Here is a 13113-nt window from a genome sequence, read left to right on the forward strand (position 1 = left end):
AGTTGGGGTCTCTGAGCATTACTGTAATAGAAATAATAAATAATAAGATAGGAAAAGATTTGTATGTGGAAAACAGAAACTGAAAGAGGCTTCTGTGCACTGTTCAGGTACAGGGATAAAAGTTCATGAACATCCGCTGCCGTTTTGGGGGAGAAAAGCAATCAGAATTTGCATTGCATCTTCTCGAAGACATTACTGTCTGGGTCAGTTCTATCAGCTGTGCAAACGCTCATTTCCAAAGCTGCACGCATTACATTTTCAAGTATGGTTTTGCAAGGCACTGTGTCAAATGCTTTACTAAAGCCCATCGACTGCATGCCACTCATCCTCTAAATCTGTAATTTGCTTACAAAGGGATCAAGCACGTCCGGTATGGTTGGTTTGTTTATATATCTGTACCGTTTATTGCTCCGGCTTCCAAAGTCCTCTTGAGGGTTCTGATTGTTCTCTCACTAATTTGCTGAATTACCTTTATCTGGCAGTGAAGCTAATTATAGCAAGCAGGAATTGTCATGATCGACCTGCTTTGCTTTTTTGAAAACTGGTGACACATTTTCAGGACTTCCATATTTAGTTCTCTGTGACATTAGGAAAAATATAGTCAAAAACTCCTTAAATCCATGACCATGCGCTAATTCTATTCAAACAGGATAATCTGGATGCTGATTTGTGTACATCCATTTACTCCAGGTATCAGCAGTTAGGCTTGCTCTACCCTAGAAAAGTTTTACTGGTATTAGAGGGGGTGGGGGTGCAGAAGTTTTAGCAATTGTTTACTGATATAGCAGTCAAATGCCTAATGTTTTGCTGTTTTAATAGTCCCGGTAGAGTTAAAGCAGTGGCACTTTCTAGTGTAGTCAAACCCTTAGATCTATACAAGCTCTTCATTATTTCCTACTCATTCAAACTTTTATTCTTTTCTCAGTGGAGACAGATTTGGAAAAAAACGGTTCAGTAGCTCAGCAGTTTTTAAATCATCAGTTTCATCTCCTTCCTTGGTTATTAATGCTGCTGCTTTTCTCTTTATTCCCCCCCAATGTATATCTCAAAGCCCTTCTCATTCTCCTTAACCCCTTGGCACAGCTACTTTACTCGGCTTTCTGGCTGCTCTTATCTGTTCCTTGCAAGCCTGTAACTGACTCTGCGTTTTCCTCTCCAGTGCCCTACATTGGTGCCATTTTGAGCAAAGTTTCTTTCCCCCCCTCTGATTGTTGAAGAGTCCTTTCAGGAGTCGGCTCATTTCTAGGGAGAATAAATGGTGGTGAGGGGGAAGGAATCAGCTGTAGGATGACCCAAGTGGCTACATGTAATTACTTCTTAAAAGTCTGCCAGCCTTTCCTGGTGCCAGGGTGATATTTGCTATTTTCAGTTCTGGGGTCTGATGTCACAAACGCGTGCTCCCACGAGTGCAGTTTCTTGGGAAGTAAATGCAAGCGGATGCAGACAGGGTAGTACTCTGATTAGCAGAGCTCCAGCACTCCTGTACCAGACTCGCATGCAGCTTTCTGGGGGTTCTCAGATTCCTGTATGGTAGTCGCCAAGGACTCATCATTACAAGGAGCAGCCCCCATGGCAAGCAGGCAGTATGGTCCAGGAGACTGGACTGGCACTCAGAAGACATTAGTTCTCTTTCCAGCTCTGGTATGTGAGGTGTCATTCCAATATTCTTTATGAAAATAGGCTTATGATATAAATATGGCATAACTGAGATGTATTTTATGCCAGATGGCTCATGTGAGATAGCACTGGAAAGGGTATGATTTACTGAATGCGATTATCCAATCTGTGTGCCTGTATCATTTCTGATCTGAAGTTAGGAGTATTGACTATGTATCTGTATTTCAACTATGTTACTTTGGGTGATGTCCACTGCTAATGCTTCAGGTACAACAATGGAAAAGCCAGAGAGGGCAGATAGCCCATCAGTCAGGACAATGGACATTAAATAGCTTAGTCTTCCTATGACTATGTGGATCACCCTGTGAAGAATGGCTACAGGGGCCCTACAGAGTCAGGTGGTCTTGTCACCTGATACTAAAACATTACCTGGGACTACTTGTAACTTTCCACTGAAACGGAAGGGGAAACAAAGGACACCCACCTTATGCAAATCCTATTTAAGGGTGGGGAGTGAGGTAATCCGAGGTCGTCAGTTCTCCCTTGCTACCCCACCCAAGAGGACTGCTGGAAACAACTAAGAGCTTGTCTATACTGGCACTACATTTAGGGTGAGAACTCACATGTAACCACTTTCTTTCATGTATTAAGCTTCGTTTGCATGCTCTGTTTTATTTTCTTAGTAATCTGCCTTGTTTTGTCTGCTACCTCCTTAACTACTTAAAATGCATCTGTTATATTTAATACATTTATTTCTGGTTTATAATACAACCCAGAATGTGTGATTTCTAACGGGGCGGCGGGAGAAATTGTGCATACCCTCTTCCACATTGAGGGAAGAGGCAAATATAATATATCTTTGGGTCTGTACGCCAAGGAAGGGGGACATCTGAGTACTGGAGCAAGTCCCGTAAGCTGAGTCTTCCCAGAGCTGATCTGCAGCTGGGTGTGGCCCTGCCTCTGTGTGTGTCAGAGGAGGTTTTAAGAGCCTGACTTGGCAAAACAGGTTACAGGGGGGCCAGGCTGGCAGAACAGGTAGACTCAGTGGTATCTCAGCACATCAGGTGGCTTCCCCAGGGATCCAGTCCGTCACAGTATGATCTTGGGTAATCCGCTATGGTCGAAGCTTTCAAATGCAGGTATCTAGCAGGGAAGGAGAGCTTAGTGGTTAGGGTGTGTGCCTAGGGTTGAGGACTAGGACAGGTGGGTTCAGGTCCTTCCTCTGCTAAAGACTTCCTGTGTGACCTTTAGCCACAGTTCCGCATCTGTGAAATGGGGCTAATAGCACAGGTGTGTTGTTGTGAGGATCAACACATTAAAGATGGTGAGGCTTATAGGTATGACTGCACTTCGGCAGTGAGTCCCAAAGTCTGGGTCAACTGCCCCGGGCTTGCGGGGCTGACGCCATAGGGCTAGAAATAGCTGTGTGGCTGCTCAGGCTGGAGCCTGGGCTCTGAGTCCCTGGCCTAAACACCTACATGGCTATTTTTAGCCCCACAGCCCAAACCCCATGAGTCCAAGTCAGTTGACCCAGCCTCTGAGATTCCCTGCCACGTGCCTGCCATTGCAGTGGAGATGTAACCTTAGATAGACCATAATGGTATCTGTATAGGTACGTTGGATAGATACATTAGTGCCCTGATTTTCAGAACTTCCAAAGCCTTTGAAAATCAGGCTCCTCCTTTGGGTGCATCAGTATGGATGGGGGAGGGGGCGTAACCTTAGCTTTAATCCTATGCAAAACGGGCATAGGAATTTTCACCCTCCAGAGTAATGTCCGTTGTGATCTACAGGCAGCAAGCAGGGCCGGTTCTGGCTTTTTTGCCGCCCCAAGCCAAAAAACACCTGTGGGCCGGCTGGAGCAGCGAAGGGCGGGGGGGAACAAACCAACCTGCGGGCCGGCCAGAGCAGCGAAGGAGGGGGCAACAAACAAACCTGCGGGCCAGTCGGAGCAGCGAAGAGCGGTGGAACAAGCAAACCTGCGGGCCGGCCGTAGCAATGAAGGGTTGGGGGGCGGGGGACGAATAATCCATGCTGCCTGCCAGGAGGGCTCCGCGCCGCTCCGGTGGGTGGGCAGGAAAGGACACCGGCTGCCCTGCCGCGCTTGCTACAGACCTGGCACCGCTTCCAGCAGGGTGCTCCTCTCCTCTGCACTGCTGCCTCCTACAGGGCGGCCGGCACAGCGAACCAAAGAGAAAAAAGAAAAAAAACTGCGGGGGCGGCCGAAGCAGCAAATGCCACCCCTTGGAATCTGCCGCCCCAAGCACAAGTTTGCTCAGCTGGTGCCTGGAGCCGGCCCTGGCAGCAAGGGACCTTATTATTCCTTGTCACCTGTGGGACTGTTCCGGGGGGTACGGACTACTCACCTGAGTGAAAGGACTGCTAGGTCAAGCCTGTTGTTCCAAAAGACATTAGAAAAACGTGAAGACCAGTTAAATTTTAATGGGACATCTTCAACTGTTAAATGGCAATCTCTCGCCCTCTTGGCTAAACCAGTAGAACAGACAACATATGTGGCGTTTGTTTTTTGAGATCCCATTAGATTCCACTCAGTGTAGCTCCCCACCGCCGCAACACACACACACACACTTTATTTTGCCTAAACAGCAAAACAGTAAATGGCACCAAAAATGGTAATGTGCCTGGTGTTGCTGATTTCCCCCAAGCAGAGCACGTTAGTGACTGATGAGCATCTGCTGGTGTGTATTGTTTTTCCACCAACAGATTGGGCCTTGATTGATAGAGCCTCACCTTTCCTCCCCTCCCACCCTCTTCTAGTTTTCTTTTATGGCCGTGACATGCTGTCATCTCAATTGCAGCACAGTTGTTGACTCGCCCCGGCTCCTGATTGATGGAGACGTGCCATTTACTTGAGTGCTCTTGGTTATAATAGAAAGGAAACAGCAAAGACATATTGACTCATTAGATGCACCTCAACCAGATTGGTTTGTGCAGGATTCTCTCTGTCATTTCCCCCTTCTCGCCAGTTCTCAAACAGGAAATTATTACAGGGGGTGGCTGTGTGTGTGGAGAGGGAAGGAGGGGGAAATCTGTTATGCTTAGTCTCTGGAAGCACTTACATAGCAGCTTCCATGCTGCCTGCATTAGCATCATGAACCAGTTAGTCCTGAAAGAGCCAAATAAGCCTTGCTGCCTTTCTTATTGTTGAGAGGGTGAATTTATGGGCAGGAGGCATTGATTTGAAGTCATGAATATGTAGAGGGCACTGGCCAGCTGGTGGGCTCTCCAAGCCGTTAACCTCTGACTTGCTGGCTCAGACAAGGTTGGCTCAGACAAGGCTCAGACAACCAGACAAGGTTGGTGGTGCCTGACAGTTGTCACCATCTGTTCAGTGGTTAAAGGGCCCCATGTGAGAAGAGTTGGTGTGCGTCTCATTTGCTGCTGAGCTGACTGGCCCATGATACCATCCTCCATCGCCCGCTTGTTTAATTTTCAAACACCTCCGTGCTGTCTCCTGGGCTGCCCGCATGCTCGGAAGGCACTTCCCATGAACATCTGCAAACCCGCGCCATTGTCCTTCAAATCCCATCCTTTGCCAGGATGCCTACAAAAATGCTGAGACTGCTGCCCATCATGCTCACCAATATTACCTACCTGTGCTCCTCTCTGGGTCTGTTTGCACCATCTGTTGTTTCTTGTCTTAGGTTGTAAGCCCCCAGAGTCGCAAACTATCTTTTTTGTTCTGAGTTTGTACAGCTCCTGGTGCAATGGGTTCCTGGCCTGTGGCTCTGAGGCACGACAGTAATACAAATAATAAATAATAATGATAAATCTCAGCCCAATGCGGGACATGTGTCTGTATCACATTGTAAGTGGCTCCTGGCGAGGGGAAAGACCAATTGGTCCATGGAGACTGAGCTTGTCCCACAGGTTCCCTTACTGCATTGCATTGGCCAGGCACCATGGAGAGGTCAGCATTGATGCAGTTTGTTCTGGGGATAAGCAGAGGGCTGCTTCCTTTCTCTGGCACTAGCACATGTTGTGTTGTGCTGTGTTTAAGGCCATCTGAGCTGGGTGTTCCTGGAGGGGACTGTACTGGGGAGCAGGCATTTCCTTGGCACATTAACAGCTTTCTGTGAATATAAAAACCCTCCAGGAGCTTCTTTCCCATCTCTGTGTTGTCGCAGCTGCTGAAAGAGCCTTGCATTTCAGAGAGAAGCATGTGCCACCAATTTCGAACCTGGTTGCAGATTTGAAACCTCCCAACACTCAGGCTTGTTTGGAGCTGAGGCTCCATTCTACGTGATCCATTCTGGAGAGAAGGACCAGGCACTGACCAGGCACTGAATTTGAATACAGATCTGGCTGGGGATTTCCAGTCTCCTTCGAGTTTGCAGGGGGAGGGGAGCTGGAGCCAGGGTTTTGATTCAGGCCTGTCTCTAATTTCAAAGGGGAAGTGAATTCAGAACCTGCGTAAAGGTGCCCAGGATTTGGATCAGCATGATCATTAAGGCAGCGGGGTGGTTCACAGTGAGAGCTATCAATGTGCTGAGAAAGGGGTTCATGAAGGAGGTGAGATCCCTGGAGATCTTGCCCTGGGAACACATTGTGGCAGACACATGGACCTGACTACACTCTTGGATGTGGGGTGTTGTCCTGATTGCCAGATTGGGCCCATGGGTGGGCGCCAGAATTGGATGGTCGGCTTTCCCTCAGCATGTGTGTAGTAGGGCAACAGGGCAGATCTAGCATCAGTGCCGCTTTCCTGCAGGTCTCCTCAGCCCTGCCACCACCCCACCACCCTCACTCCCGGGCCTAGTCTGGTGTCCTTCAGCTTGGCTAGTGCTTCACGCTGGCAGGGCAGCTGATCTGGCAGTGGGGTCATTGCACTTTCAAGCCAGGAATGCCCAGACTATAACCCCTGGGCCAAGCGCAACATCATACCAGCTACAGCCTCGGGGGCTGCTGGTGACATGCCCATGTGTCCCTGGGTGTCACAGTCTGCACCCCCCACCCCCGTCTGAGCCCAGCAGAAACAATCACTCAAAGGGCCAGCCTAAAGCACTGAGACTTTGGGGGAGCCCTGCTTTCCTGAGGTTCGGGCGCATGAATGATACATGCGCTGCATCTGAGCAATGGCACCAGTGCTGCACATAGCTGACGCATTACGGCTGGACTTGAATTGTCGGGCTCCTCTGTCTCCCGGGCTCCAGGAGCGAAGAGTTTAAAGGCTGGGGACATGAGAACTGTGTCCTTCAAATGCTCCAGCAGAGGCTGCCGCGCTGTGCTGTAACTCAGGAAGAAATTGTTAAGAGCACAGACTCCTCAAGTGCCACTCAAAGCGTGTTCCCCCAGCCACTGCAGTGCACAGTACGGCACAGAAACCGGAGTGATGGGTTTCTTAGTAACGATTGCCTCCGGCCATTCCACCCACAGCACTCTCTGTAGGGCATAAATGGACACGGTTGGCTGGATGGACCGACAGACACCGGGTCAGAAGTCTTTTCATAATGGAGTGCAGTACGCTGGTTGAAATGTCTTGGATGTGCTGGGTGTGCATGCCCCAGCATGTGTGTGTGTGTGTACGTGTGTGTGCATTTGCACTCCGCTCTGTGTGTGTGTGTGTGTGTGAGAGAGAGAACACCAGCCCACTCTGACACTGGCTTGCTGGGTGACCTTGGAAAAACATTTAGGTGCAAATTTCCAAACCTGAGGGCCCAGAGTGAGGCACCGACCTCCCGAGCTGGGGAGCTAGCTAACAGGGCCTCATTCTCTGAGGTGCTGAGTACCCACTGCTCCCCTTGGAGTCATTGAATCATTCCTTTCTGCAGGAGCCCTTGGAGCAGCTCTGAAGTGGCAGGGGCGCAGTCTCTCTACCCGCCAGTCCAGCTTCCCCTGTTGGTCACGGCCGGGCCATTCTGCTCTGCAGGCAGGGCCAATGGAGGTGGGGTTTGGGTTGGACTTTTTTTTGTTTTTCACGCACTCACTTGAAATATTCCTAGCATGACTCTAGCTTCCTTCCCAGTCTGGCTGCCAGGGCCTGGCCTGTCTGTCTGACAACCCCCACACTGTTTGTCGGCTTCTCCATCGTAATCAATCTTGAAAGCAGAGCTTCCATCGAATCTCACTTCCTGGCTCCCACTGGATTTGCGCGGCTACTTGCACTGAACTCTGGGCCTTGAGCTGCAGCAGGGAGCCGGCAGCGTAGCTCGCCTGGTCCATGCGCCAAGTTCAGTTCTCAGCTGGGTGGGTTCCAGCCCCAGCGCCACACCGCTGTGCTTGCAGCCTCCTTGCGGCTGTGCGTGGTTATTAGCAGAGTTCTCTTCTGCTTCCTCTCTTCACGGCCTCCCACAAGCAGGGCCTTTTGTGGCTGGCTGGATCCAGTTAAAGAATTAGTTCCAGTGGGGAGGGACTGGGGGGAAAATCCACAGCTCCCTTTCTGGAGCTTCGAGGAGCCTAGCACAACCCCCCAGCACAGAACAGTGTAGGAGGAAGTTCAAATCCGGATTGGAGTGTCATGCCCTTCTCTCCTGGCTCACCCTGCTGACAGCAGCTTGTGCTTTGATGGGGCACCTCACTATTACTATGTATCAGTAGGTAGCACCCAGGGGCCCCACCCAAGGTCAGGGTGCCCCATGCTGGGTGCTGCACACATACACCATTCCACCTCCCTTTCTGTCAAACTGTGAGCCACCTTCCACCTTTGGTTTCACAGCCCTGCACTGAACTCCCTGTGTGACCACGGCAAAAATCCGTCTCCTGTGAACGCCAACTCCGTGGTCAGACTCAGCTCCCCTCCCATCATGTGCTGACATATCTGTCACTGTGCTGCCAGGCCAGCACTTCGGTGCCTCCCAGAGGCATAGTCCCAGGTGGTACATGTGCTGGGGCTTGACACGCAGCAGCGGGAGTGCTCATTTTACTCGGAGTATGTCTATGCTGCACAGTAAGCCCGGGGTGTCACTCAGGTTTGAGCCCATGCCCCTTTCTGTCCACACACAAATCCATCTGATTCGGGTCAGCCAGCATTTGAGGCCTGAGCTTTGGACCCTGCCAGGGGGGCAGGTCAGCCCAAGTCCCACTGTGACTTGGGTCCAAGCCCTGACATTTTGAGGTGAGGATGCAACTCAAGCCAAAGACCTGAGTCAGAACAACTGCATAGTGCAGTATGGATGTGTTAGCATGGTTGGGAGACCCTGGCTCCAGCAATTGTAAGCCCAAGTTTACAATGCAGTGTGGGTTTGGAGTCCCACAGATCCAAGCTTACAATGCAGTGTAGATAAAGCCTGAGGGTCTAGACTGGCTTGTGGCAGCACATGCCATGCTGAAAGAGCCTTGTCTGGGAATCAGGCTGGGGTCGGCATTCAGCTTTGCAGACCCCACCAGTCCCCTACTCTGATATTGGTACCAGATGGGATGATTGGTCTGTTGCTGATGAGGCCAGCATGTGAGCTCTGACCTTGTGATAGTGCCTTGTACTTTTGGATCGTTCACCTTCTGTGTCCCCAGTAGCACCCGCTGGGTCTTCTTTGGTCTGATTTCTGGCTTCAGCCCCTCTGAGCCCATGGGTGCTCCTACCTCCTGCGTGTTCTCTGCCTCTTTGTAAGGGGAGTGAGACAAGGTCCTCCTCCTTTGGAAGAACTAGCTGGTACTTTCTCCAGGCCAGAACAATCAGACACAGACCAGCCATAGCCACTAGTGGTGTAACCCTTGGCTGGGCCCGGTGGGTATGTCTTTTAAAGAAAAGCAGCCAAAAAAAAAAAAAAAAAAAAGCTACAAACTCGAAGGGCAGGTGGGCACCAGCTCTCATTGCAAGCTCAGGAGAGTTCAAGGTCAGACTGGCAAGCACCCAGTACCCACAGTTGGGGCTGGATTTTCACAAGAGCTCCGAACCCAACGTGCCAAGCTCTTCTGGTGCCGATTCTGAAGATTGGGCCTCTACCATCAAGCATTTGTTGTCTCCCCAAGATGCCCGGAGATGTGACTCTAGTCTGAAAAGGGGCTGTAAGCCCCTGCCCTAAAGATCTTATAATCTGTCTTTTTGTTCTGTGTTTCTGCAGCAGCATGATGGAGTCCTGGCCCATGACTCGGGCCCTAGATGCTATAGTAATACTGATAATTAGGGTCCTACCAAATTCATGGTACATTTTGGTCAATTTCACAGTCATAGAATTTAAAAAATCATAAATTTCATGATTTCAGCTATTTAAACCTGAAATTTCACAGTGTTGTAATTTTAGGGGTCCAAAAAAGAGTTGTGTGTGGCGGGGGGGGGTCACAGGGTCATTGTGGGAGTGGGGGTTATGGGACTGCTACCCTTATTTCTGTGCTACTGCTAGCTGCAGCGGTGCTGCCTTCAGAGCCGGAGAGTGGTGGCTGCTGCATGGGATCCCATCTTTGAAGGCAGAGACGCTGCTAGCAGCAACACAGATGTAAGGATAGCATGGCATGGCTTGGTATTGCCACCCTTATTTCTGAACTGCTGCTGGCAGGGGGCTGCCTTCAAAGCTGGGGCCCGGCCAACAGTCGCTGCTCTCCAGCCGCCCAGCTCTGAAGGCAGCACAGAAGTAAGAGTGGCAATACCGTAACCCCCCGTAACATAACCTTGTGACACCCCCCACAATTCCCTTTTGGGTCAGGACCTCCAATTTGAGAAATGCTGGTCTCCCCTGTGAAATCGATATCATATATTGCTCCCATCGTACAGATGGGGAAACTGAGGCACTTGTAGATTTAAGTGACTTACCTGAGGTCACTTGGGGAGTCTGTAGCAAGCTGGGTATGTGAACCCAGACTCACGGTGCCCTGTTTAAACCACTGACGCTTGCTGCCTCTTCGAGGCTGTTGCAAGGGTGAGGACCTGACACATGGGAGGCTCATAGGCAGGGGCTGAGGGAATTCATGGTGTGGTGGCCAGAGATCCTGGAGCATAGCAGAGGTCAGGAGGCTGTTTGCAAATATGCCCTGGGAGACTGAGCATTTTGGAGGCTGGATCTCTGCAGAGGGTCCTGCTGATCCTGCTCAGGAAGGGTTTGCTGAGGCCAATCGTTTCCATTCTCCGTAGGGTTTGTATGTCTGCTGATCCTCTGGGTCCTCTCTCTTCTGCTTTACTTATCACACTGGTTGGCAGCTGTCAGTGCCCTGACAGCCGGAGATGATGCTGTGGTCCGTGGGTCTTCCTCAGCTGAACTGCCTCTGATAACAATCCCATCCTTTTCCCAGGGTCATCAGGGCCACTTCTCATCCATTAGCAGTGACAGCCCTATGGCGGCTTCTTGAGTCCTTCTGTACATTGCCCCCGCCCGCACTGACAACTGACTCCTGCATGGGATGATGAAAAGCAGGAGAATGCCCTGTCATGTACAATCCAGCAGCTTAATGGCACCTCTCTTGAGGCTTCTGCCTACTTAAGGGAGTGGTTAGAGCAGGGAACTGGGATATGGGTGTGACGGGTTCCCCCTGGGGTGCCACCTGAAACTGGGGTACCACTGGCTCCCCCTGACCCAGCAGCCTGGGCTCCCTTTTACACTGTACTGCTGTGACAAGCTGCAAAGCCCTCTCTAGCCTGCACTTTCATCAGCATTCATACAGGTAGGGACACACCCTGCTGCAGTTATATGTAGACAGGCTCTTTAACCAGCCCCTGCATGGTAAGGCTTCAGCTAGGGCACCTCTCAGTTCCTAAGGCACACATTCCTTCTGGAGTATAAACCCAAAATTATGCTATCTTGTGCTGCACAGGGAACTGTATAGCGTAAGCTCATAACATTTGCCCCCTCCCTCAATGTGGAGAGGAATATGCAACAGCCTTCTGCCCCTGAGTTCTGATTCCCACACACTGGTTTTAGATAAAACAACAAGAAGTTTATTAACTACAAAAGACAGATTTTAAGTGATCATAAGGCATAGCAAACAGATCAAAGCAGATTACCTAGCAAATAAACAAAACACTCAAACTAAGCTTAATATACTAAAGAGATTGAATATGACTAGTAGATTCTCACCCTAAGTGATGATACAAGCAGGCTGCAGATGCTTAAGGGGCAAGCTACACAGGCTTACAGCTTGGAATGCCCAGGTATTCCATTCACAGGCTAAAAATCCCTTCAGCCTGGGTCCAGTTCAGTCTTTGTTCTTCATGTGTCTGCAAGAGTCTTCTTGGGTGGGGAGTCAGTGAAGGACCAAGAGGATGTCACTCCTCTGCCTTATATAGCATTTGCATATAGCGGGAACCTTTTGTTTCAAAGCTTTGTTCACATGCCAGTCAGTGGAAAAATACTGACATCCCAAGATGGAGTCCAGCACCAGATGACCTGGTCACGTGTCCCTCTAGAGTCACAGCAGCCATCTCCCACTGGCTGTTTGGAGCATTCACAGGAAGGGAGAAGAGAACCCAGGAGTCCTAACTCCCACGCTACCCCTCGCTCTGTTAGACCCTGTGTCCCTCCAGTAGCGGAGAAACAAACTGGCCTTTATTGAAGCATTCCAAAGATGGCCCCAGAGATTTCAGATTTATGAAAAACTGGGTACAGGCATCACCTCTGGAAACACTGCCCGGGTGACTCTGAGAGCGGAATACAGGCTGGGTCTAGCATGTAACTGGCAACATTACTGTGTCTTTCAGGAAGCCCTTAACTAACCATGATGGGGACTGGCTCCAAGAAAAACCCAGAGCCTGTGGTGGCTCCGGAGCCTGTCAGCACTGTGATTCCTGTGGGCTCCCTGGAGAACGTGACCAACACCACGAGCCTGAGTGACAGCAAGGAGGACCTATTTGCCAAGCTGAAGGCCAAGTTCATGAATGAGCTGAACAAGATTCCCCGTGAGTAGCTGGCCCCCCCTCCAGCATCCCTTTCTGAAAGCCCCCCAGACAGAGCTCGCTAGGGACGGGTCCCAGCATCTGCTCAGCCCAGTGCAGCTAGAGCACGGCTAGGCAGCCCTTACAGACACTGGGGCAAAATGGATGAGACCTAGGCATTCATTACTGATCACTGAAACCCTATTGGGGGGGGGGAGTTACCATGGAGTGACTGCGGGAGGAAGAGTCAGTGGGGAGTTACCACGGAGTGTCTGGGGGGGGGGAGTTAAGTGGGGAGTTACCATGGAGTGACTGATGGTGGGGGGTCTTAACATGTGGTATCTGTGTGGGGGAGGGCGGGAGGATTACCATGTGGCTAGTAGTTGACCAGCCTGGCCATTTTTTTTTTGTGGATTTGTTAGCTGCCAGAAAACTAATTTAATCTGCCATGTTTTTTTACGTGGGTCTAAAGGTTTGCAGGATTATTACAATGCACTGGGATATCTAATGTTAAAAGTTTCTGTGTCCTGCTAAAAATGTTGTGGTGTCCTCATTCCCCCAGTGTAAGTAAGAAAGTGATGTTATCAGTCTTATCTGTATGTGTTCTCTCTCTAGATACTATAAGGGACTATTGAAATGGGGAAGGGCTGCAGAGTTGCCTTGTGATTGGGAGCTGGGGTTGCAGCAGGCTTGCCTTGTGAAGGGGGTGCCGGGTTTTTTGCATTTCAAAGGTGCTA

General features: G+C 50.3%; 1 protein-coding gene across 4 annotated transcripts in view; it reads left to right on the plus strand.

Moving 5' to 3' along the window:
- The window catches only part of SYT2 (synaptotagmin 2), a 219935-nt gene that overhangs the window by 177962 nt on the left and 28860 nt on the right, over positions 1-13113 (plus strand). For 3 of the 4 annotated variants that reach the window (XM_030561177.1, XM_030561176.1, XM_030561179.1), the window contains exon 3: positions 12203-12400. In XM_030561177.1, the coding sequence (XP_030417037.1) occupies positions 12220-12400 (181 nt within the window). In that variant the 5' untranslated portion in view covers positions 12203-12219. Of the gene's footprint in view, positions 1-1478; positions 1642-12202; positions 12401-13113 lie in introns of those variants that run through there. The other variant, XM_030561178.1, reaches the window with a different exon arrangement.

Source organism: Gopherus evgoodei, chromosome 4, assembly GCF_007399415.2.
Source record: "Gopherus evgoodei ecotype Sinaloan lineage chromosome 4, rGopEvg1_v1.p, whole genome shotgun sequence".
Taxonomy (NCBI): Eukaryota; Metazoa; Chordata; order Testudines; family Testudinidae; genus Gopherus; species Gopherus evgoodei.